Source organism: Pristiophorus japonicus, chromosome 21, assembly GCF_044704955.1.
Source record: "Pristiophorus japonicus isolate sPriJap1 chromosome 21, sPriJap1.hap1, whole genome shotgun sequence".
In the NCBI taxonomy this organism is placed as follows: Eukaryota; Metazoa; Chordata; class Chondrichthyes; family Pristiophoridae; genus Pristiophorus; species Pristiophorus japonicus.
In genome coordinates, this window is record NC_091997.1 from 4,615,540 (window position 1) to 4,642,382 (window position 26,843).

At 48.5% G+C, this 26,843-nt stretch overlaps 1 protein-coding gene across 6 annotated transcripts in view; it reads left to right on the top strand.

The window, feature by feature from the left end:
• The window catches only part of LOC139233781 (NGFI-A-binding protein 1-like), an 81,718-nt gene extending 57,740 nt beyond the window's left edge, over positions 1–23,978 (top strand). For 4 of the 6 annotated variants that reach the window (XM_070864295.1, XM_070864296.1, XM_070864294.1 and 1 more), the window contains 6 exons: positions 3,079–3,212; positions 6,301–6,421; positions 11,325–11,444; positions 13,295–13,472; positions 21,127–21,342; positions 23,557–23,978. In XM_070864295.1, the coding sequence (XP_070720396.1) occupies positions 3,079–3,212; positions 6,301–6,421; positions 11,325–11,444; positions 13,295–13,472; positions 21,127–21,342; positions 23,557–23,612 (825 nt within the window). In that variant the 3' untranslated portion in view covers positions 23,613–23,978. The remainder of the gene's footprint in view (positions 1–3,078; positions 3,213–6,300; positions 6,422–11,324; positions 11,445–13,294; positions 13,473–21,126; positions 21,343–23,556) is intronic. The other 2 variants (XM_070864297.1, XM_070864300.1) reach the window with 1 other exon arrangement.
• The last annotated feature ends 2,865 nt before the right edge of the window (positions 23,979–26,843 follow it).

Here is a 26,843-nt window from a genome sequence, read left to right on the forward strand (position 1 = left end):
GCCACCACAACACAAATCACGCAACAAATTAAAACAGAAAATACTCGCACTTATTTTTGCCGTGCTTACCTTCCTCTCTGCCGCCGGCTATGCTGGACCGCTCTGAGTTCCCAGGCGGTCATTGCGGGCGCACTCCGGGTCAGACCGGAGCTCAAACTCGCGCCAGTGTCACAACCAGGGGGCGCTGCACACCGGACGCAGCTCTTCCCCCGGGCTGCTCCGCGCCACCGCAAAACCCGACCGGATGATCACGGCGGGGCGCTGGAGACATCACCGCCACCTTTCACGCCATTCCGGGGAGAAACCTGCAGCCCAATGTTCTTTATATTGTTAGTGCGCCATTGGTGGTGGAAGTACTGAGCACCTGCCACCATCAGCACACTACTGAAAAGAAAGAATGAATTTACATTTATATAGTGCCTTTCACAACCTGAGGACGTCCCAAAGTGCTTTGTAGCCAAATTGAATTAGTATTTGTAATGCAGGAAAGGGATGGCGAATTTCTGCACAGCAAGCAACTTTCTTTTGTGCTGTTGGTTGCGAGATAATTATCTCTGCTGCTCTTCTTCAGAATAGTGCCATGGAATCTTTTCGGTCCACCTAAAGTGGCAGACGGAACCTCAGTTTAACATCTCATCTGAAAGACGGCACCTCCGACTGTGCAGCACTCCCTCGTCACTGCACTGGGAGTGTCAGCCTAGATTATGTGCTCGGGTCCTAGAGTGGGACTTGACCCCACAACCTTGTGATTTCGAGGCGAGTGTGCTACCCGCTGAGTCACAGTTGGCATCAGTTAAACATGTGAATATCGGACAACTGGGAGTAAACATTGAATTGTCGGATGTGCAGTGACAATCACAGGTCACTCCCAGAGTTGCAGCCAAACTTGAAAACCATAGAGCACAGACCTGCATGCCTTAGCACAACAGCTGTGACTAATATTTATTTCTGAATCTGAATTTTAGGCGATCATTACATGTGTGCACGAAAGACAGTTGGCTTATGACAGTGTTTTTAACTTCATAAAGTTGTGGACAATTTGGGCTGAATCTTAACCCCCAAAACGGGTGGTTTGGGGGGGGGGGGGTCAAGTGAGATGTTAATAACTTAAAAAATGTCAAACCCAACTCTGACCCGCCCATTTCCGGGTTTAACGAAGGCGGGACAAGGAGTGGGCAGCCAACCCTCGCTCAGGTGCCGCTGGCCATTTAAATATTCTAATGAAGCCGGCAGCCTCGGGGTTAAGCTGCTTTGCTGGTTTTACAGTGGCCGACCAGGTTTCCCAGGCCTCGGGAAATCCGGCAGCTGAAAGGAGATGAGGGCAGGTTTGGGTAGAATGTAAGTGCCCAGGGGGAAACAGAAGTGCTTCCCGGCCCCCAAGCTCCCCACCCTCCCATCAGAACCCCCCCCCCACCCCCCCATACAATGACCCCCGGGATCAAGGATCGGACCTCCCCCCCCCCCCCCCCCCCCCCCATACAATGACCCCCGGGATCAAGGATCGGACCTCTCCCCCCCCCCCCCCCCCCATACAATGACCCCCGGGATCAAGGATCGGACCTCCCCCCCCCCCATACAATGACCCCCGGGATCAAGGATCGGACCTCCCCCCCCCCCCATACAATGACCCCCGGGATCAAGGATCGGACCTCCCCCCCCCCCCCCCCCATACAATGACCCCCGGGATCAAGGATCGGACCTTCCCCCCCCCCCCCCCCCCCCCCACAGGCTCCCTATCTGCTCCTGCGGCCTGCTCTGGAGCGCTCTGCGCCCGACTGAAAGCCAAACCTGTCGATCAGGCGGGGAACCCACAGCAGGTAGGAGTCAAAATTCCAGCCGGACTTCCGGTTTTCCTGACCGAGATTCCCCATCCCTGTCTCGCTGACACAAACCACCCCTGTCAAGATCGGAGCCTTTGTCTCTGGGCCTTTAACCTGTTGCATTGAGGCTGTAATGAAGCACAGATTGTAAGGGAAAAACACCAAAGATACAAAATATGAAAAATCGCCCTGTAACAGCCAAAGAGTAGTGGTAATGTGGGAGATGATTTGCTAATTCCCATTTCCTAGGCTCATATATGAACAATAGCCACTCCAGTGAGGTATCGGAGAGCAGTCTGTGCCAATGGAATTATACCCCAGCAAGAGTCAGAGGGGCAGATCTCGACTTTGTGCGGCAGTGTAAAACATAAGAATTAAAGCAGTAAGAGACCATTTGGCCCCTCGAGCCTGCTCCGCCATTGAGTAAGATCACAGCTGATCATCTACCTCAACTCTACTTTCCTGCCCTATCCCCATATCCCATGATTCCCTTAATATCCAAAAATCTATCGATCTCTGTCTTGAATATACTCAACGTTCTGAGCCTCCACGGTGAGTGTAAAACGGGTGATAGCGAGTCCAGAACCCGTTTTACATCCCCCCGTTTCACTTCCATTGAAGTCAATGGCTGCCAACGTGCTACCACCCGTTTCACATGAGCGCACCAAGCCACGATCTATCCCAGTGTCTTTAAAGTGTGTGGGAAATAAAGGGGGAAGAGAAATTACGACAGGCGCTTAGACCCGTCAAAAGTATGTTCGTGTCGGCGAAAACACACCAGCTCTTTACACCTAGCTTCTCCATGAAGTTGTCACAGTCTAAGGATAAGGGGTAAGCCATTTAGGACCGAGATGAGGAGAAACTTCTTCACCCAGAGAGTGGTGAACCTGTGGAATTCTCTACCACAGAAAGTTGTTGAGGCCAATTCACTAAATATATTCAAAAAGGAGTTAGATGCAGTCCTTACTACTCGGGGGATCAAGGGGTATGGCGAGAAAGCAGGAATGGGGTACTGAAGTTGCATGTTCAGCCATGAACTCATTGAATGGCGGTGCAGGCTCGAGGGGCCGAATGGCCTACTCCTGCACCTATTTTCTATGTTTCTATGATGGCAGGGAGCTAGATTGGCACCCCGGGAGATAACCAGTGTCCGAGCCCACAGTGCGGAATGATGTGCCGTTGAGTTATTGTAATCACTGTAGTCCTCCACGCTCGAGCGTTGACCCCGATTTGAAGGTTTCATTTGTTTCCTCGACAGGTGATGGTTAATGAGGCGGCTGCCCAGCTCTGCATGATCGACAGCACCCTGCTGGCCCGACGCGATGAACTTTTCCCACTTGCCCGACAAGTGGTTCGAGACTCCGGCTACAAATACAGTCACAGGTACTCCAGGTAGGGAAGGTGGTTGAACCCAGTCAGGCCCCCAGTCACAAACCACAGAACCTGACATCACCAGGGCTAACCATTGCAACTGTTTGTGGTCAACCCTGAATGGACTGGACACTGCAATACTGTACCAGAATCTGTGTTTGTGGCAACATACATATCAGGGACTAAATTTACCAAACAACTGGACCATAGCAAGAAATCCTTGTCTGATGTAAAGATTTAAGAAACAAAGAGCAGAATCAATAAATAATTTATCTCAATGTAAGAAATACTGGTATAGAATATATAAGCAAAGTTACAATGTAAATAGATTGACATGATACTTTAAAAATAATTCGTTCACAGGATGTGGGCGTCGCTGGCCAGGCCGGCATTTATTGCCCATCCCTAATTGCCCCTTGAGAAGGTGGTGGTGAGCCGCCTTCTTGAACCGCTGCAGTCCGTGTGGTGAAGGTGCTCCCACAGTGCTGTTGGGTGGGGTGTTTCAAGATTTTGACGCAATGCCCATGAGGGAATCGGCGGATGATATGTGCCCAAGTCGGGATGGAACTGAGCCATACAGACCGGGTTCCAGCCCGGGTCGGTGCTGCTTTAGCTGATCTCAGCCGGGCAGGAGTGGGCATTTCTCTGGGCTAAGGAAGGGGGATAAAAAGGGGCAGGCTTCCCGCTCCTGCTGCATGTGTGGGTATCGGGGTGTAATGTCCCCCCGTAATGTCCCCCCCTCTGACACACAAAGGTAAGTTTTCTGACTGCGCGCTCCCAGTGTTGTGTCTTGCCCGTGGGGATTGTGTCTGAATGTCGCAGATATCCTGTCCTCCCCGGCCCCCGCTCCCCCCCCCCCCTGATTTTTAGTCCAATAAAATTAACGGGTGTAAAATCCCGGACTGCCCATGCGCGATTTCCAATTTGTGCTCCTGTTGGGCAATTGGAAATTGGTCCCTTATCTCTCCGTGCTCCCACGCTGTACGGCCACTTGGCAGATGGTCACTGCCACCCATGAAACAGTGTCCTAGTCCATAACTCACTCCGCCCAGGACTGGAGAGGAGAGCAACAAATCGATTAGTCCAAATAAAATGGAGTCATTTTGAATCTGTTCTTTTTTCCGTTTTGAAATTGTCCCTCTTTTCCTGCAAAAAATTCTTTGATCGGCGCTTATTAAATTTAGAATTAATATTGATTCAAACTCGCTCAGCCATCGGGGCACTCATTTTTGGGGGGGGATAGCTGCTTTCTGAAGCCTGCTCTCCTACCCCACCCAGGTAGACTCTGCCTTGTACATATTGCTGGGCATTTTCTACAGCAACCAATTGATGGGCAGTCCGCAGGATTTAGTTCAGTTACACTGTCGGTGCCAATGACCAAACAAGGTCAGGCAGGCAGTGGTGACAGCTATCCATTACTCACCCCACCAGCAGCTCTGAGCTTTGGCTGCATATGGTGGCACATTAATTGGCGCTTAAACAGGAGGCTGAGACAGCACTGCCACTGTTGTCTGTGATGTGGTTGAAAACCAGCAATGTTTTAGTGACGCCAGTTGTGTCTGATGAGAGAAAAAGCATTAAAAAAAAGTTTATGCATTTATATAGCTCCTTTCACATCCTCAGGACATCCTAACGTGCTTCACAGCCCGTGAATTACTTCTGAAGTGTAGTCACTGTTGTTATGTAGACAATCTCCACAGCCAATTTATGCACAGCAAGGTCCCACAGATCCCAGATTAGTGCCATGGGATCTTTTGCGTCCACCTGAACAGGAAGACATGGCCTTGGTTTATCGGCAAAGTCTAATACCTTGCTGATGCTCACTGTCTCTTCACATGCATGAAGATTGGACAGTTGTGCGAGGTACCCAAAAGCAAGAATCAGTGCCTTCCGAAGAGATGGGGAGACTAAGACTGAAGTAAATGTTTTCAGTTTTCACTCTGTGTCAGTCTCGGCTCAGTGGTAGCACACTTGCCTCTGAGTCAGAAGGCCGTGGGTTCAAGCCCCACTCCAGAGACTTGAGCACATAAGCTAGGCCGAGGCCCCAGTCTGCCCTCTCAAGTGGATGTAAAAATTCAAAGAAGAGCAGGCAAAGTTCCCCTGGTATCCTGGCCATCGTTTATCCCTCAACCAATATCATTAAAACAGATGATCTGGTCATGATCTCATTGCTGTTTGTGGGAGCTTGCTGTGCACAAATTAACCGCTGCATTTCCCACATTACAACAGTGACCACACCTCACAAACAAAGTGGCTTTAAAGTGCTTTGGGACATTCTGAGGTTGCGAAAGACGCTTTATAAATATGAGTTCTTTCTTTGTTTCTTCTTTCTTTGCTTTAACGTCCCATCCGAGAGACGGCAGCTCCGATAATGCAGCACTCCCTTAGCGCTGCACTGAAGGGCCAGCCTAGAATATGTGCTCAGGTCTTTGAGCAGGATTGGGGCTCGAGCCCACGGCATTCTGACCCGGTGGTGAGAGTGCTGAGCTAATGGTGCTTGCCAATGAAGCTCGTTGTGCCGTTTCTGGCATGTCAAATATAAAGAGGGTGCAGGCTTGGTGAAACCACTTCCTATAAGTTATTCTATCTCCAACTCTTGCCTTCCTAGAAAGAATTAGTAGCTATCAGTAAATTCATAACGTTATCTGAATATGTGACACGGTGGATCCCAGGGTTGCCAATCCTCCCGGCGCGGCTTGGAGTCTCCAGGAATTGAAAGTAAATCTCCAGGGCACTGCTCTTGCAACCAGCTCGGGAGAAAATAACAGGGGCATTAAATAAAATGCTGTTGTTTTTATTCATTCTCTTTGAACACTTCTGTTTACTAGTTATAAAAATATTGGAAACGGGGGCATAAAGGCTGTTTGGCTGACCGTCAAGAATCATCCATTTGGGTAATGAAGAGTCTGCTCACTTTCCAATTGCCGTGAGAAGGCGGGGCCCCGCGAGATTGGATGTGTAGGTCGACCAATGGCGGGAGTGTGGGGGTGTGATGAAACCTCCAGGAATACGTGCAACCAGAGTTGGCAACCCTAGTGGATCCCGGACAAGGACATTGCTGTTGGATCTTTTCCAAAGTGATTAGGATCATCTTTAATGTTTTTTTTAGATCCAAGTTTGTAGATATACCAATACCTAAACGGCCACGATTGGATCCCAACGGGCAGTATCTGCGGGATGAAGTTCACACTCGGACAGTGCAAGCAGAGTTGATGAAGCTGAAGAGACAGGTGAGTGTTGTGTTTGACTGTCGGCCTTGGTGCCCCTGGGGCAACAGGGGATCATTTGACCCCGGGTCACCATCCAGTGACCCCCCCCCCCCACCCCCTGTTGGAACAGTCCATGTGGGCAGGCGATGGGTGAGGACAGGGTCGGGTTTGGCTGCGATGCCCGCTTTGCAATTGTAGCCTGCTGGCCCGCACTTGATCCAAGCCCTGTTTTACCGGAGACCACTTTCACCCCCCCCCCAATGGTCGCCAACTGGACGGTGCGGGGTGGGGGGGGGGGGGGGGGAATTGATCTAGTGTGAGACACACGGGAGATTCCTCAACATCCTGCGACAGTCGGGAGCAGTGATCAGTCCAGGGTGATGAGAAACGAGTGTGTCTGGCTCTTGGTAATGGCTGTGTCCTTGGAACGCACCATCACTACTGCAGGCAGATGCTGAGCGAGCAGGAACTAGGCTGGAAAGCGTTTTGTATCGAACATGCATTGCCCCTGAAACATCTCCCATCTCAGTTTAGCAGCCAGATATTTGCTTTCTATTTTAGATTCCCACTGCCCCTGCCACCAACCATGATATTTAGACAGACCCCACACTGCCGGCGAGAAACAAAGAACTTGCATTTATATAGCACCTGTGACATCCTCAGGTTGTCCCCAAGCATTTTAAAGTCAATTTATTTTTGATGTAGAGTCACTATTATAATGCAGCACCCTATTTGCACACCGCAGGGTCCCATGAACAGCAAATAAGATAAATAACAAGTTAAACTGTTTTGCTGGTATTGGTTGAGGGATAAGTATTTTCCACAGTAAGAGGGGCAGTACTGAGGGAGTGCCGCACTGTCGGAGGGGCAGTACTGAGGGAGTGCCGCACTGTCGGAGGGGCAGTACTGAGGGAGTGCCGCACTGTCGGAGGGGCAGTACTGAGGGAGTGCCGCACTGTCGGAGGGACAGTACTGAGGGTGTGCCACACTGACAGTGCAGCACTCCCTCAGTACTGCCCCTCTGACAGTGCGGCACTCCCTCAGTACTGCCCCTCTCACTGTGTGGCACTCCCTCAGTACTGCCCCTCTGACAGTGCAGCACTCCCTCAGTACTGCCCCCTGACTGTGCGGTGCTCCCTCAGTACTGCCCCTCCGACAGTGGGCCACTCCCTCAGTACTGCCCCCTGACAGTGCAGCACTCCCTCAGTACTGCCCCCTGACCGTGCGGTGCTCCCTCAGTACTGCCCCTCCGACAGTGGGCCACTCCCTCAGTACTGCCCCTCCGACAGTGCGGCACTCCCTCAGTACTGCACTAGAGTGTCAGCCTGAATTATGCGCTCGGGTCCTGAATGGGGGCTTGAGTGCTACCACTGAGCCAGGTTCATGCAAAGCTTCAATCGAGTCAGAGAGACATCAATGTAAATCCGGAGTAGGTGCGAATTAATTCACATGCCTGTGAGGCTTCTGCCCAATCCCCTTGTTTCTTAACCACTTGTTGTTGTATCGTGAGACCATCCATTTGCTTTCTATACAGAGCCCAGTGAGGTGAGTGAGAGAGGGTTTATTTAGCGAGGGTGTAAAATGGCAGTGTATAGCTGAGTAATGTGACGGAGGAGCGGCGAGAGATCGTGGCGGAGGTGCGGTGAATGAGGGGACGGGGCCCAGAAGAGCCGAGGGCCCGGGGGCAGCACGGGCCCAGCCCACACTGCGATATGTGTGTGCACTAGGTCCGTGCAGCAAAGCAGTCATCCTGGTTAACCCTTGCCGCTGGACCAAGACCTCGCTCTGTCGAGCCAGTGTGGTGGCTGATGTACAACGGTCACCTCACGTTAAAAAAATCCACGCACAGACATCTTCCACCCCCTCAACTGGAGTTCAGGACTGGAACATCGGGTCCTTCATTGAAACATCTGTGAACTCCTGTGGATGCAAGTCATCCTCATTCGAGGGACCGCCTATTATGATGATGAAGTATTTTCCAGGACACTGGGAGAACCAGACATCTTTTACATACACCTGAACAGGTCTCGGCTTAACATCTCATCCCAAATATGGCACCTCTGACTGCAGCACTCCCAACCTCTCCCTCGGTTTTTGCCGATGCTCTTTAATTTATGCCCTCCAGTTAGCATTTAAATGACCAGTGGAAATAATTTTTCCCTATTTACCTTGCCAAAACCCCTCATAATTTTAAACATTGTTGTTAAATCTTCTTGACCTTCTCTGTTCCAGTGAAAGGAGCCACAGTTTCTCTTGTCTCTCCTCATAACTAAAGCCTCTCATTTCTGGAATCATCCAAGTAAATCTCGTCAGTACCCTCTGAATGGCCTTTGCATCCTTCTTAAAATACAACACCCAAACTGGACACGAGATTGTAACTGCAGTCCAATCAATGATTTGTCTGGGTTTAGCATTACCTCTTCGTACTTTGTGCTCTCGGATCCTAACGCTTCCTTTACAGCTTCATTAACTTCTCCCAATTTTAAAAAATGGACAAAAAACAAGGTGCCGACTTCCTCTCGATGCAGATTCTTCGGGCTTCCCAGTAAGCACCATTTTGCCGATTTGGGCGAGCACGGAGCACTGGGGTAACGTTCTCCGGGCACTTGCCACCCTCTTGTACCTCACAGGAAAGCTCAAGGCAACCGAGCCCAACCATGTCATCGCCCGCCAGCCAGCCCAGCCCGAGCACAGTGCAGCCAGTGTCACCGGCTAATGAGCAGGAGGAGGAACCGAGACCATTTTTCCTTCGCTCCCTCCCCCACCCCAGCACAATCGAGGACATGAGAGCCGGTCGCAGCTCCCCTACCTTGGCTCTGATCAGCAAATTCAGCACAGGCATGGGATTGACTCGGGCACCTTATTGCCCGCTTTGGCTCAGTTGCGCATTTTACCAACTGAATCATTAGGGACTTCTACTTTGTGATTCTTCAAACAAAATTAGTTATTATTTAAATGGAGAAAGATTGCAAAGTGCTGCAGTACAGCGGGACCTGGGGGTACTTGTGCATGAAACACAAAAGGATAGTATGCAGGTACAGCAAGTGATCAGGAAGGCCAATGGAATCTTGGCCTTTATTGCAAAGGGGATGGAGTATAAAAGCAGGGAAGTCTTGCTACAGCTATACAGGGTATTGGTGAGGCCACACCTGGAATACTGTGTGCAGTTTTGGTTTCCATATTTACAAAAGGATATACTTGCTTTGGAGGCAGTTCAGAGACGGTTCACTAGGTTGATTCCAGGAATGAGGGGGTTGATTTATGAGGAAAGGTTGAGTAGGTTGGGCCTCTACTCATTGGAATTCAGAAGAATGAGAGGTGATCTTATCGAAACGTATAAGATTATGAGGGGGCTCAACAAGGTGGCTGCAGAGAGGATGTTTCCACTGATGGGGGAGACTAGAACTAGAGGGCATGATCTTAGAATAAGGGGTCGCTCATTTAAAACAGAGATGAGGAGAAATTTCTTCTCCCAGGGAGTTGTAAATCTGTGGAATTCTCTGCCTCAGAGAGCTGTGGGAGCTGGGACATTGAATAAATTTAGGACAGAAATAGATAGTTTTTTAAACGATAAGGGGTTATGGGGAACGGGCGGGGAAGTGGAGCTGAGTCCATGATCAGATCAGCCATGATCTTATTAAATGGCGGAGCAGGCTCGAGGGGCCGTACGGCCTACTCCTGTTCCTATTTCTTATGTTCTTATGTATGAGCACTGGACAAAAGCAGCTTAGATACTGATTAGTATCTGTGCAAGTTTTTCATTTGGAGACGTACACACCAGTCTCTCTGTTAACACCAAGACCGTGTACAGGCTTGGCAACAAACACTGTCACTCAGATAGAGGTTGACTTGCATGCTGCCAAAGGATTTGCTTCATGGGTTCTTTGCTTAAGAATTCATAACAACACGTTGCTATTAAGAACTAGTTGGTTTATTAGCAAAGATTTAACAATCACACGACACATTACCAGTTCATCCACCTGCCTCACAACCACCTGCCTCATTGTGGATCCCCTGAACCCAACTGGCTTGGGTTTTATTGAGTCTTGTGAACATCACGTGACTGGCTAAGCCACTCCCAACTCAACAGCTCTACAACTATTTTAAACTAAACTTTAAATCAAGTGCCCCCTTTTGCCACGGGGCACTAGAACCCACAACTTTCCAAATAAACTTTCACGGAAACTTAAATCAAATTTAAATTTGGTTGCCGGGGGTGATGATGCACTCCAGTCCCTCCGACGCCCACCTCTCGCGGAAGGCCGCGAGCGTTCCGGTGGACACCGCGTGCTCCATCCCTAAGGACACCCTGCGCGAATGTAACCGCGGAAGAGAGGAAGGCAGTCGGGCTGAACGACCCCCTCAATCGCCCTCAAACTATGACAGCGGTGGGATTTGAACCCAATTACCCGGAGAAAGTGGAACCCTAACCCAGCGCCTTAAACCGCTCGGCCGCGCCACTCTACCTCAACAGCTCTACAACTCTTTTTTGATTGGAGAAAAAAATAAACATTAACTCAAGTGCCCCCTGATCTGGGGGACACTCCAAACACTTTCAAACAAGTGCCTTTTTTTTGTGGTTTTTTTGTTGTTTTTATGGGGGGGTTTTTTTGGGCACTAAAACCATAAAATTACAAGTGCCCCCTACAAAAGGGGAGGGGGACACTAAAACCGGCAATGAAACAAATTAAACTTTAAAACATATAAAATCAAATTAAAAGTTGGTTGCTGGGGGTGATGATGCACTCCAGTCCCTCCGGCGCCCACCTCTCGCGGAAGGCCGCGAGCGTACCGGTGGACACCGCGTGCTCCATCTCCAGGGACACCCTGGTCAACAGCTCTACAACTCTTTGAGCGTACTCACAGGTGCGTACTCAGACCAAGTACCATGGGGAGTTCACACGGTTTGTCTCTTCTCTTGCAGGAGCGGCTGCTGGAGATTCAGGCCATACTGGCTGGCATTTACCAGAAACAGGAAACCCTCAAATCCAAGGTTGTGCACGAGGAGCTGAACCATAATGTGGCTGAGGTTCATGAACTTCAGGTGAGCTTTTATCCTGTAATAAAAATGCTTCTGTTGTGCTGCAGTACCCTTTGGGGACAGCCGGTGACCTGGAGGTTGATGGACTGATGACCCCATAGATACTTTGTCATTTGGTGATGTGATGTACAGCGAGGGGAGGGTCGAGAGAAAGATCATAAACAAGTGGAGGAATGGAACGCTAAAATTTCCTTTTCTTCTCAGTCACTTCACAATATTTGGGAATTTTATGTTCTCGTGATCACCCGAAACCTTGAGACTCTCCTGGCTGATTGCCCCTCCCCTTCCCCCCCCAACATTCTCCCCCGATAGGGCTCCATCACCTAGAACTAAACATCTAAAGTCTGAGGGAAGAACTTTGCATTTGCAACGAATATTTGTGCACCAAAGGGGAAGGTTTAACCCCCAAGATAAACGTGTCATAAAACAGCAAACCCTTTTTTTATAAACTGGTTTACAATTTCATTACATGTTCCACACCGATGAAATCATCTCCTACTGTGATTGTAAAGATCAAGACCACAGATTTAGTTTTTATGGAAAAATGGACAGAATCAAAGAACTCAATCCTCAAAATAAAGTAAAATCCTGGAATCCCATCGAACAACAATGGCTTATTTATTCACTGTCAGCCCTGCTTAAGATCCATTAAGTGTGGAAGTGAATATGTAATAAATGTGTTATGTATATAAAGAAAGAACCAGCCTTTATATAGTGCCTTTCACAGCCAATTCACTACTTTTGAAGTGTTTTTTTTTTAATGATGTTGATTGAGAGATAAATGTTGGCCAGAATACTGGGAGAATTCCCCTGCTCCTCTTCAAAAAGGTTTGTGGGACCTTTTACATACACTTGAGGGGGCAGAAGGGGATTCGGTTTAATGAAAGACGACACCTCCGACAGTGCGGCACTCCCTCAGTACATCACGCGCTCAAGTTCCCGGTGAGCGTGCTTACCCCTAAGCTGACACTTTGTGTATCAATGCAATCCTTATTTGGGCAGCAACATTCTGTTGTGCTACAAGGGTGTGTTTCGATAGGATTTTCCCGTAATAAAACTGCCTGTCACACGGTCAGTCACACTCCTGCCACTAGATGGAGCATCTTGAGCTCCTGAAGCTGCAGATCCCCACACCAATACATAGAAACATAGAAAATAGGTGCAGGAGTAGGCCATTCGGCCCTTCGAGCCTGCACCACCATTCAATGAGTTCATGGCCGACAGCATCACTGATGCACCCTGAGAGGGAACATTGCTTTGCCCTGACTTCCCATAATAATAATATTGTATTTATATAGTGCCTTTAACGTAGTAAAACATCTCAAGGCGCTTCACAACAGTGTTAAAGACAAACAGATAAATTTGAAACCGAGCCACAAAAGAAATGAAGGCAAATGATCAAAAGCTTGTTCAAAGAGGTAGGTTTTAACGAGCGTCTTAAAGGAGGAAAGAGAGATAGAGAGGTGTCGTGGTTTAGGGAGGGAGTTCCAGAGCAGTTGAAGGCTCGTCCACCGATGGTTGAGCAGTTATAATGAGGGATGTTGAAGAGGCCAGAATTGCCCACCATGGGCAACATCACTGGAGACACACTCGTACCGAGTCACCACTTCCTTGCCTTCCCTGTTACTGTTAGCACCTTGTTGGTGGCCTGCAATATGGGCCTGGACCTCAGCATTGTCATTGTCAGTGGCCCTGCTTTGGCTGTTTGTTGCTGCGGCCACAAACTGCTCACACCCATTACAAGCGCCCACAACGGTGCTGTGCCCCTCCAGGATGTGGTCTCATCGGTGTGTTTGTCTGCCCTGATCTTCAGCCTGGTTAATTTTTTTTTTCTCGCCCTCTCTCACTCCCAGCTGGAACTGGAGAAGGTCACCACAGAGCAGCTCTCCCTGATGCAGGAGCAGAACGACCTGATCAAGAAGCAGAAGCGTTCCGATAAATATTTCTCGGCGAAGGCGCGCAGCCTGTCCCTGCTCGGGATGCATCACGTGGAAGAGGAGGACGGCGGGATGTCGGACGGAAGCGGCGACGGTAAGTGTAACCATTTCATCGCCATGGCGCCCTCCGAAACGCTGCGGCAGAAAACGTCCCGACAAAGCCGTGCTTTAGGTCAGGGTGGCGAGCTGGGGCAGGGAGCTGGAGCTCTGAGCTGCTGTACTGCGCTTCGACAGGAAGCAGGCTTGTGGCCTGTAACATCTCGCACAGTCCCAGCTGTACCGTCGCTGAAGGCACAAAGAAAGCACTTGTATAAAGCCTTTCAAAGTAACTGATGTACTTTTGAAGTGTAGTCACTGTCGCAATGAAGTGAAACCACAACAACAAATTGCGCAAACCAAGATCCCACAGACAGCAGTGAGATAAACGACCAGATTATCTGTTTTTAGTAATGTTAATTTGAAGGACAAATGTTGCCCAGGAGAACGGCCCAGCTCGTCCTCGACTTGTGCCCTGGGATCTTTTACATCCACGTGAGAGGGCAGACGGGGCCTCGGTTTAACGTCTGAACTGAAAGACAGCACCTCCGACAGTGCAGCACTCCCTCAGCAACGCACTGAACGGTCACGTTAGAGTATTAGTTCAAAGTCTTGAGCCGGCCATTTCCGAGCGACAGGAAGACAAAATGAGGGACAGCGCCACACATAGCTCTTGTGTGCCTCATGGAGCGACACAGAGACCGCTCTGGGAGCTAGGTGCCAATAGGGACCTCTTGGCTGGTGTAACGGGTGAGTTAGAAAGACAGCAAGAAAGGAAAATAGAACCTTTTTATGTAAGAAAATCGTTTTTCTTTTTAAGCTTATTTAGATCATAAGTGCCGGCAATTGCCTCAGTTGGAATGCGGGCCAAAGGGCTGAATCCTGACTGGGTTAATTCGGCCATGTATACATCTGAGAGGGGCCACCGAGCCCCGTTTCTCAGGCTGTGGGGAGGGGCGGGGGGGGGGGGGGGAGGCAAGAAGCTGCGAGACTGTCGCGCGGTCATAGGTCACCTGGCTGTTGGCATTGTGCCACCTGATGGTGAGGAGGTCATTCGTCCTCCCCGTCAGAGGGAGCAGCGTGCGGCGGTACACCACTGCAGGAGGGCGACGGCTGCGAAGCCAGGTCGCTGATTGCAGTGCGGGCAGGCACAGCAGGAGGGGGCGAAGGAGCAGCAAGAGTCCGTAGAGGGAAGTGACCGGGGCCCAGGAGAGGCGTGAGTTTGGGGCCCAGAAGAGGCGAGGGCCCAGGGGCAGCACAGGCCCAGCCCACACTGCGATATGTGAGCGCACTAGGTCTGTGCAGCAGAGCTGGTCTCCAGTCGTCTTGGTTAACCCTTGCCACTGGACCAAGACCTCGCTCTGTCAAGCCCGTGTGGTGGCTGGTGTGCAACGGCCAACACACGTTAAAAAAATCCACGCACAGGCATCTTCCACCCTCCAACATGTAGTTCGGGACCTGGAATATCAGGTCCTTCATTGAAACACCTGTGAACTCATCCCTTTTTGGCGTGGAAGCAAGTCATCCTCGCTTCGAGGGACGGCCTATGATGGTCTATTAACATTGAGTTAATGGGCCAAAAATTGCGGTTGGAAGTTTCCAACGGACGGATGTCTCTGACCGAAAAAATATTTCCGAAAGTACCTGGTGGTCCGGCGAGAACGAACACTTGCTCTCCGAGGCCGAGCTAGCTAGCTCCGAGCTCCCATTACTATCAATGAGAATACCCCTAAAATCAAATAAACCACAAACATGCATTTTAAAAAACTCTTCGCTTTTTAAAAAATTAATGCAATTGCACTAAATTATTTGTTTTAGAGAAAAAAAAAATTTGGGGGATTAAAAAAAAATTGTTTTAATAGTGTTAAAAAATAAACTTAACTCCATAGACAGGATTTTTAATATAAAAATAAGTAATAACATTTATTTTTTCTATCTGTTAAAACTCTCACGCTGGTAAAAGCAGGCCTTACGTCAGAGTTTGAAGGACATTCGCTGGGCAAGAGTTGGGCAAATAGGCCAAATCTCCGCCTGCAAAAGCCCTTCGTCCGGGGAGGCGTGGGATCTGTGAAAAGGCCCTGAACCCGGAAGTTGCGGGATCTCTTCGGGCGCGTGCACACCTCGTACGACCCCAGAGAGGCCGCAATTTCAGGGCCATTGTTTCAATTTGGTGGACGTTGTCTTTCAGCACTGCACTCATTGGTCCTGCTGCATCGCCTCCGTCTCCAACTGGGATGGCCCGGGGTCATGAACCTGGTGGCAGTGCCCCTTGACCCCCTTCTCATGACTGATTGACAGGAGGTAGACAGCAGCAACTTGCATTTATATAGCGCCTTTAACATAGTAAACACGTCCCATGGTGCTTCACAGGAGCGTTATCCAACAAAACCTGTAGGGTTGGCATGGTGCTGCTAGTTTTTATTATTTCCTGGAATTTCAATCGCAGGCTAGAAAAGTGACACCTGTGGGGGAGGGTTGTTCTAATAACTTAGAGGTGACACTGCTGTGTGTGTCCCTGATTAGGGAGGGGCAGTCGGTCAGAGGGACAGAGCAGTACATTATCCTGCTCCTGATTGTTACCCAGTAGCAGGTGTCACTGTCTGGTGAGGACAGGATTAGCCTATGATGCCCTCCACAGTTGAATATCCAGTGAGCAATTGACGATAAATTTTATGGATGGGCACTTCTGACGTGAAGCCTCTCTCGCCAGGAGGGAATATCGGGAACATTGCAGGCTTGGTCGCCACAGTTTTCCATCTGTGCATTTTAATGAGTAAAAGATTGCAACAGAGAGGGCCTGCTATTGCCCGAGGGGCATTTCCTCCGATTGGGGATCTGTGCTGGGAGCGTGCATTCATCAAATTTACCACAGAATGTCACAGCTCCGACACGAATAATGACCACATGGGCAGGGCCCAGGAATGCTAGCCACTCATGGAAACGCAGCCCTGTTGGGAAAGTCAATGCACGCAGGGAGAGTGGGGGGGGGGGGGGGAAGTTGCTGGAGTAACCTGGAGTTTGCGACTAACAGTGGTTGGGGGTTTCCCACTGGCACACTTCCAAGTCGCAGTTTTTGGGCGAATTAAAAGAGACGAGCAGCTTTTCGATCGTTTCCCCAGTGCCGTTCCACTCACTGTGCACTGCCCCGCCCAGTGGTACCACTGAGTACTGGCAAAACGCAGCCAATCAGGTCAGTTGAGTTTAAAGGTCAGGTGAAGTATGGACTCAAACTCATTGGGGCTGAAATTGCCCGTCGGCCCCGATCGGGGGGGGGCGGTAACCTTCCGGGGCCCGGACTTCCTGTGCCTGGCCCCGGAGTCCCGCCCACCCCCCCCCCCCATGCGGAATTGGGCCGTGCTGAGCGCTGTCTCCTTCGTCCACACTTGAATGTGTTCAAGCTGGACGGGGGGGTGTGGGGGCGTACGTGTTCAGTACAAGCGGGGTCAAACCTTGGATGACTCGCCTGCTCATTACCTTAACCAGCTGAGACATTCAAGGAAGGTCCCACGTCCAAGAGGCCAAGTTGCAAGTAGGACCAGTTCCTAATGTAGGAGAGGGTGACCACTGCAAGAAGCAGGCGAGCTGATGGTAGCAGTTGATTCATGAGCTGGAGCTCACCTCAACCCATATTGGAGGGCATCTTGCCTTTGGACCAATGTCGAACAAACACATCCATCTCTCTTCTCCATTTGTAACTGATCTATCAGTAAAGGTTTTGTAGTTTTGTTCATGCAGCACGTATTTGACTTTCTTTTGTATTTGGTGAATTTTGTGCTCATCAAAGAAAGACAGACTTGTATTTATATAGCGCCTTTCACGACCACCAGACTTTTCAAAGGGATTTACAGCCAATGAAGTACCATTAGAGTGTGCTCATTGCTGTGATGTAGGAAATTCAGCAGCCAATTTGTCCACAAGAAAGCTCCCACAAACAGCAATGTGATAATGACCAGATCATCTGGTTTTTTTGTTATGTTGATGAGGGATAAATATTTGTACTGTAAAAATGGCCGCACTTGTCTCTGATTGGTCCCCTTGGAGGATAAGCTAGACCCTGAAGTTTCTCTGGAATGTGTAACTGGAACTGCCCAGCCCAAGTTCTCAGTGACTTCGCAAATTGTAATTCGATCCACGTTGACTTCCAGAAGCCACAGAGGATAGATCTCCCCAGAAGCCACCAAGTGCCAGCCAAAGTCCCTTGCCCCAACGCAAGTACATGTCCCCCTCCCCCCACCATAGATGGGACATTGTGTGCGGATTGTTAACCAGCTTATTGGGTATAAAGTGAATAGTGACAGTGTCGTGACTTCTGGATTGTTAGAACCTCTCCCCCCCCCCCCGCCCCGCCCCCCGACTCTCTCCAACCCCAGGCTCTCTCTTCCCTCCAGACTTTCTCTCTTTCCCCCCCGCCCCAAGCTCTCTTGCTCACCCAGACTCTCTCTCTCTCTCTCCCTCCCCGGTCGCACGGAGGCTCGGGCTACGTGGTCGGACTGATTGCAGGGCCCGACTTCTGGTTTGGGGCTGCACTTCCGGGGTTTGGGCGGGAGGCATCGGGGGCGGAGTCTCGACAGGGCGCAGGTGCACAGAAGGACAGGAAAAGTACAGTACAAATAGTCAATCCCATAAATATTGGCTAGGACACCAGGGATAACTCCCCTGCTCTTCTTCGAAATAATGTCCTGGGATCTATTAGGACAGTTTGGTGTCCCTCTAAGCTGCACAGTTGTCTCTGGAAAGTTGTGGAAGCCGGGATATTGAATAAGTTTAAGACAGAGATAGATAGCTTCTTAACAAGACAGCTTGTAACAGGGAGGTTGGTTGCACTAAGCATGTTCAGCAACACCAGGCGCTGTGTATCTTTTGGAGGTACCTCAGGGCTCCCAGACCAGTGGTCCCGATAGCCTGGACAACACCATATTGCAGGCACTGCTTGTGTTAGGCAAAAGCAAAAAGGGATTTGACTGTAACAGGACAAAAAGACAGAACTGTGTAAAAATTGCTTATTGCATTTGCTTAAAAAAGTATGATAATAATGTGGGAAGGAATAACCTGGGGTTGATGAGATATGGCAGCCCCATTGTGTTTGGATGCTGCTTAACCGGAAGGGCGCCTTATTACATAGATTCACAGCACAGAAACGGGCCATTCGGCCCATCTGGTCTGTGCCGCTGTTTATGTGTCACACGAGAACCTCACACCTTGCTTAATCTAACCCTGCCAATCTATCCTTCTCTTCCTTTTTCCCCTCATGTGCTTATCCAGCTTGCCCTCGGTGGTTTATATATTCACACGATGGCTGTTTGATCATAAGGCACCTTTTTAATAAAACGGACTTTGCAGACTCTGTTGGTGAATGCATCACGCACCGAGGGACTGTGCCACACAGCCCAGGCAGGTCTCAGCTGCCACCCCTGGCCTGAGCTGTCTCGGCAGATCTCGAGCAGGAGGGGGACGCTGCCATTGGCATCAATGCTCCTGGGCGATGGAGGGGGACAATAGGGGATAGGTCCCTTCTACTGATCGCTATCCATCATTACCATAGGCAGTCCCTCGCGGTCGAGGATGACTTTGGTCATCACTATCCAGTACACGCAGGGGTACTGGGGGGGTGGGGGGTGGGGAGAGAGGCGGGGCCAGCAGAGTTGACTCTCGGAGTTGAACTATCTGTCAACGTTGACTATCCGGTCTTACCTTGGGGGAAGCAGTGAAACACACCTCTGCCTGACTTTTTCGAAGAAGCAAGCTGGAGGGGCCAATAAAAAAGGATGAGTTTTTAGCATGGGACATGGGCTCGCTTATGTCGTTGCTGGTTGTACCAGTAACTATAAAAGCAGGTGTTAGCCTGTAAAGGAATGAAATGCTACTCAGTCCCAGCCACTCAAGGGGACTAAAGTGCTTTTTTAAGAAATATTAACAATCGTTCGAATGCCACTAGAGGCTGTTCATAAATAAATATCGTCGGCGTGTGAATTTCAGGCCATCAGACGGAGGTTATTCACCACACTGTGCTCACACGCACATCCTCACACACGTTGACTGCAGCTTGGGGCTATCGTGACCCTTAGAACTAAAAAACAGTCAATATTCACTTTATCGTACAATCAGAGAATGAGTCGGCACAGAAGGAGGCCATTCAGCCCATCGTTCCTGTGCCGATTCCTTGGTAGCGCCATCCAATTAGCAATGTTCCCTGTCATTTATTTTGGGCCACGCGAGCCCTTTAACGGGCTGCGCGGCACATTCAAAATTCCCAATTTAAAAGCCGTCTCACGGGCTGCGCAGGATCCCGAGAGCACTGTGCAGTTATGCAGCTTACAGAGAAAACATTGCCAATTAGTCCCACACCCCTGCTCGTTCCCTACTGCCCTGTAATTTTTTTCTGTTAAGTATTTATCCAATTCTCTTTTGACTGTTACTATTAAATCTGTTTCCGTCACCCTTTCAGGCAATGCTTTCCAGATCACAACAACCCGCAGTGTAAAAAAATTGTGTCCTCATGTCGCCTTTTGCCAATCACCTTAAATCTGTGTCCCCGGGTTACCGACCCTCATGCCACTGGATTTACAGGATCTTATACCTACACTCGTTCAAGAAGAACAAAGCTTGGCTTGGGCTGGGCAGTGACCGTAGAGGAGCATACCTCCTCCAAACCGTCTTTTCCCTCTGTGCCTCAACTCTGCTGCCATTGACTGTTCCTGGTGCCAGTCCCTCTTAACTCTCTGTTGCCCCCTGCAGCTGATGCTGGTGATGTGCAGACTGGGATATTTTAGTCGCTAACAGAGTTGCTTGCTTGCTTTTGCTGAACGTGCTTTTTTTCTCCGGAGAGAGAGAGCGAGCGAGCGAGAGAGAGAGAGAGAGAGAGAGAATGTAAAAGAGCAGTACTGACTGCTGGTACTGGCTTCTCACAGATGTCGTCAAACAGGCCAAGAAATGGCATCAAAAGGGAAGCGATGTCGGCACATGGGATCTTAAACATCTGTTAAATCCAGTATTGCCTTAATTGTACAGCAATGACCTTGTGCTTGTGATATATAAACAATTCCCCTCTGTAAAAAGCTTACTGGTATAGTGCTCCACTGCAATCGATATTAATCTGCAATAGATATGTATTGCTACACACTGCACACCTAGTGCCATGAGCACATACAAACATATATATATATATATATAGCATTTATATGTACAACCCTCCTATTCCCCTCCATCATAAGTGTTTCAAAGGAAGAGCAAATTATCATTAGATGAGAATGGTTAGTAATGGAGGAAAACCCCATGGCATTTACTTTGTAATCAAACATTAATTCTTACAAAGTTCCTACAGGGCTTAACAGGGTAGATGCAGGGAGGGTGTTTCCCCCTGGCTGGGGAGTCTAGAACCAGGAGTCACAGTCTCAGAATAAGGAGTCGATTTAGGACTGAGAGGAGGAGAGGGGGGTGAACCTTTGGGATTCTCTGCCCCAGAGGACTGTGAAGGCTCAGTCGTTGAGTATATTCAAGACAGAGAGCGATAGATTTTTGGGGTACTAAGGATATCGAGGGATATGGGGACAGTGCAGGAAAGCGGAGTTGAGGTAGAGGATCAGCCATGATCTCACTGAATGGCGGAGCAGGCTCGAAGGGCCGAATGGCCGACTCCTACTTCTAACTCTTATTGTTCTTATTAATGCAAAGTATTGCGGTTGTCATTTTCTAAAGTTGTCCTTCTGATGCAGATGTGTCCGAAGACATGACTTCAAACTCTAGTCTAGCGCCATCTCCATGCCCCTCGGACATTCCCAGCACATTCAGGCCGTGCCAGAGCAAAACCAAGCAGATGATTCAGCTGGCGCTGATTGACGAGGGCCTGCGGGTGGCACAGCAACATGCCTCGCCCAGTACCGAGGAGGGCGAGAGGATCAGCCCCAGAATCAAGCAGGAGGCTTTTTCTGGTAAATACATTTTTTATACGCCACGAAGATCTGTGTACTGTAGGTCTGTGTTCTTTCCTCGTGCCGAGGTAATGTACTATAATGCGCCGTCAAATGTCTCCGGTGACTCGTGTTTGAGCTACTTGCTTTACATCTTGGCAGCCAGAGGCTCCCATATCAGAATTATCATGTTTTCTTTTGCAATGTTCTCTCTTCCTCGCCTGAAGGTGTTGGCCCCTGCTGGGATATGGTTCTATCCACCAGCAGCCCTCCCAGTACCTCACTCAAGCACCGTGAATCCAAGGAGCAAGCCTTGACTCTTACAGCTGAGCCTTCTCCTGTTCTCCTCCCCATTCTTTATTCATGTGTGTAATGTATTTGCTTCATGGGTTTCTTTGCTTAAGAATTCATAGCAACGCATTGCTATTAGCAAAGGTTTAACAATCACACTACACATTAACAGTTCATCCACCGGGCTCACAACCACCTGCCTCATCGTGGATCCCCCGAACCCAACTGGCTGGGGTTTTATTGAGTCTTGTGAACATCACGTGACTGGCTAAGCCACTCCCAACTCAACAGCTCGACAATGTGCAATTTACCACTGGATGGTGATTGGCAGCGAGAGTCCTGTGTGCTGGGAAGATATCGCTGTCCGGTAGGTTTTCCCATTGGACCGGGAAATCTGCCCCAGGGTTTTTTGTTTGAATGTCAGCTGTGACGGGGATCAGGAAACCGAGTTCCATCGCTGAGACTCCGGACTCCAATGTGTTGCTAATGAACTTCCCAAGTGGGTCAATGTACTTAACTCTGTATGTGTTCAAATTGTTTTCAACCTGCAAAATTTATCATTGTATCTTTTCACTGCTCAAATGATCGAGGCCCGAAGTGCGGAATATCAGGATTTGAAGGGCTTCCGCTAATGAGGATGAGAAATTGACTCGGTCCAGCGACACCAACCAAGGGGATCTCCATGAAACACACCTGGCATTGACAGAAAGGCATTGGTTATGGAGAGGTTCCCTTGGCCGACGTCACTGGTACAAATCCTCCTTAACAAAATGGCCGACTCTGGGGCTGTACAAGTGCTACAACTATTTTTTTAAAATCCGTCGTCGATTTGGAGATCCTTATTGTTTCCTCTTCTCTAATTTGCTTTGAAAATTCCAGCACATATTACTTGGGGGTGGGGGGACAGTGATATGTTGAGGAATAAATAGAAGAATTAAAAGTAAAAACTATTTGAACCATGTAAGAGGGTAAGAAAGAATGAGCTTGCATCTATAGTCCTCAGGAAATCTCTTAAATGCTTCACAGCCCGTGAACCACTTTTGAAGGAAAAACCGTTAACTCCAGCCCCGTCTGGTTTGTTTCAAATGTGCCACAGTTTCGGTTTTTAGCTGATTACTCTTGAAGTGGAACCACTGTTGTTACCCACGCCAGGGGGCAAGGAAGGACAATACTTAACCTGCGCCATTATCTTCTCCTTGAACTAAAATTACTCTGATAAGGGTTTTGTATTTCCAGTGCTCCAGTTTTATTTCAGAAGTCAGTCCCTAGGGGAGGAAGTTGTTCATAACCCCTGAACACTTTTGCAGCTTACAGACTATGTATACCTGTCCTTTGATACAGCATTTGCAAAATGTAAGTTTTAATGTGGAATGTTACAACAACAACTTGCACTTCTGTAACAGCTTAAATGCAGGGCAAGATCCCAGGGCGCGTTTACAAGGTGGGGAATAGGAGTTAGCGGACCAAGGGCATGGATGAAAGTTTTGAGGAGCCTTTTCGAGATGGGAGAGGCTTAGGAGGAAGATGGCACAGTGCAAGGCCTTGGTGGCCAAAGTCTCTAACCAGTAAGAGGTGCACCGTCGGCCTGTGTCTGAAGATGGGATGTAGATTGGAGGAGGTTGCCGAGCTCAGTGAGGTGGGGAATGGGATTGTGGTTATAGCTATAGGCTTGAGATGATCCAGTATTCTACAGCACACCACGGAACTGAAGGGAGAGAGGGAATGTTGCGTGTGGAGAGAAGCAAGCCAGGGAAGAGGTGAGGGAGGTGAATATTCAGAGGTTTTGCTTTTGTAGACCGGGAGTATTTATTACAGAACTTTGAGTCTATGATGGGGTAGGTTTTCCACGGCCTGTGGAAGGAATGGACAGTAAGGTCCAATTGACCTGTCCTTGTTTTGTGCTGTTATTATGTTCTAATGTGTTGTTTTTTTTTCCTGTTGCAGATGATGAAGAAAATTACAAAGAGGAGTCTGACGTTACATCAAACCGCAACTCATGAACCTTCGCTTAGTGACTAGACATTTTTAAAAGTGTAATGAATTAGGTTTCTTTTTTAATTCATTCAGGTACAAAAGTATTTATTCATTTTTTTCTAATCATGTTTTTTTTTACTTGTTTGTGTAACTTTGAGGATTTGTTTTGGAGTATTTCGAAATTATTTCTGTACATACTGACGTTTGCTAAACCAGCAATCGAGCAGTTGGCAACAGTTGCTTTTTTTTTTACACAGATTCAGGAATTACAGTGTTATTTTGCTTTGTTGTCTTGTTTATTTTTTAGTTTCCCTCACTGTAAGTGTATGTCAGACTGTGATTGTCCGGTTCCAGACAGCAATAACACAATAAATATTTACTGCTTTGTGACACTCTGCGTTTAAAGTACGTCTTGTTATCATTTTCTGTGCCCACTCCTGGTGCCACCTTCTCCTGTCTCACTCTCTGAGCCAGTGAGGAGTTCCCGCTCCTGCATTTTCTGACCGGGATTATGGGTTTCCGCTCCCGGAGTTGCGACTCTAAGGTCACCTGTGGCAGCTCGCCCAAAGTGGCAGTATTGCACATGTGAACGTTAGCCATTGTGGACAACCCCGATGCTATCCACAATTGATGGCTACACATATTTGGAGAGCAATTGGGAGTGAGAATCCTGAATAGAATGCTGATAGGGTTCGATGAAGTACGGTAGAAGGAGGCTCATGTGGAACATAAACATTATTAAATTAGAGTGAACTCTATTGGACTACTTTCTAGCTCTTTTCGCTTCGTTGCTTTTCTTATGTTCGCTACTCACCTTCCACTTTACCGCTTTCTCATACGGACTGTCACGAGTGTAACGTTTCCAAGCACTGGGTACTAGAAATGTTACACTCGGTGACAGTCCGTATGAGAAAGCGGTAGAGTGAACGGGTAATAGCGTACATAAGCAACGAAGCGGAAAGATCTAGAAAGCTGTCCAACATCTTGGTGACCCCGACATGATTTTCAAACGTTCGTTGGCTGAGTTGTTGGAAGAAGTGTTTCCCACACATCAGTTCGAGGGGTGGGCGTTCTCTTAAGTTGTCGTAACTTCAAGGGATCTCCAGTTAGTAATGGGAGGATCCGGGAATATTCCAGAATGGTCCGGTCATTTCTTAATGAGTGGATTGACGCTAAAGGGGGCCTTATGGGATAGGACAGGAAACAATGACAGGAGGATGAAGTCCTTGGTAGAGAGTGCCCGGTTAAAAAAGATTAAAGTGTTAGGGTTGAAAAGTGATGGAAGGAGAAAAGCATTAGTGTTGCAGTGTCTAATGCTGGGGATTCGAAAGTTAGACGAGGCTGAGGTTGGAGAGAGAGAAGTTTCAGAACTCACCGAGCAGCTAGCAGCTGGGAAAGAAATAGTGACTGAAGATTTGAGCACCAAAAAAGCAAGAAAGCTGACCAACAAACTCCTTGCTCTTTGACTGAGCTGCACATAGATCCAGAGTTGAGAGGATAGTAGCCTAGTCCACCCAGTATCCCAATTCCACTTGAAGAATAATTGCTCACATTTAGGTAGAGACCTAATTAGAAGGCGGTGCTGGAAGTTGCAGAACCCATTTATGCCGCGTGGCAGCGGGGAATCCCTGGTTCCATTTGCTGATCTCGGCCGCACCCTGTGTAGAGGCATGAGGTAAGGCCATTCATGTACAACAGGTACAACAACATTTTCTCCTCTCCTCAAGGCAGTACCTCGTGCTGGAGCAGCATTCTGTAGATAATGCACTTCACCCAAGTGGCGAGTGTTCATGTGTGAGCCTGGATGGTGAGTGTTGGCAGGCTCAGGAATTCAGGAGAAACCTCTTTATCCAGAGAGTGCTGAGAATGTGGAACTCTCCACCACAGGGAGTGGTGGCGGAGAATAGCAACGATGTGTTTAAGGGGGATCGTGATAAGTCCATGAGAGAGCGAGGAATAGATACGTGGATCGGGTGAGATAGAGTATGGTAGGAGGAGACTCGTGTGGAGCATAAACACCGGTATAGACCAGTTGGGCTGAGTGGCCTGTTTCTGTGTAATTATATGGAGGAATCAGTGAGCACAATTCTGTCCACTTGCCCTCATTTCACTGGACAGAAATCAATGGAGGAAACCCTTTAACTCTCCCTAACCTGGAATTCTGAAGCCATTTGTAGCTTTGCTACTGCAGCTCAAAACATCACGTTTTTCTAAAATGGATCCAAGCTAAGTCACTGTGTTGAATGGTGAAGGTTTTAGGATGTGCACTCCTATTTTGTTATTGAAATTAATATTTCTGTAAACACAGATACTTAAATAGTCAGAATTCTTTCAGTGCCACACTACAGTGTATAACGTTGGGGAATGGTGCCAGTATCTGGGGCATTGGAAGAGGGAATGGTCCATTCAGAGGGATTTGCAAATTAATATATCAGATTATTTTCCTTCAACAAAGGCCATTACCCCCTGCCCTCATGTCTGCATCTGTTCAACTTAATTTTAAATAGCCACATGTTAAACAATTGCACTTGAGGAATAACAGTATGTTTAACAATAAAGAACAAAGCCTGTTTGTACACATCACTTCAGAATTTATCTTTGTAAGGCACAGTTCTGGTTCTACGCAGTGTTCCAATGTACTGCTACAGTTTATATTGAAAGTACTCCTCTACACTCCAGAACAAGGCTCTGAAATCTCTTTAACCTCGAGGCTTAATCGAAATTAAAACTATAATTGAAACATTTTGTTTCCAATTTTACTCCCTCCCTTTCTGAGTGCATGTGCTCTTTATGTTGGTGCCAACAATTGTTTGATGCCTTGCCCAAGTGACCATTCTTCATGTTTAACTGTGGAAGGCATAAGCGACCCAACTTATCCTGTCACCCAAATTCACACAGTTACGTTCTTTAGTATAGATTCCTGGATTGGAACTAGGAGCTGAAGTTCCCTTCCCTAGAAGTCAATTGTGGGGCCTTTACCTCCATTCCCGCATTAGTTAACATAACATAGACTGCAGATTGACCCCTTTATGACTTTCCCCTACATTGTGCACTGCAAATCCATCAGGAAATACATCAACCTATTGTAAAAAAAAATCACAGTGCAAAATGTCCTTCTCGGATGAGACCACCAGCTTCCGGAGGCTGCAGAGGGAAACGTTACCCTTGTAACGGCCATGGACACAGGCTTGAAGATGATAAGATCTTGACATTGACGCATTGGGAACTAGTGAAGATTTGTGAGATCTGGGGTAAAA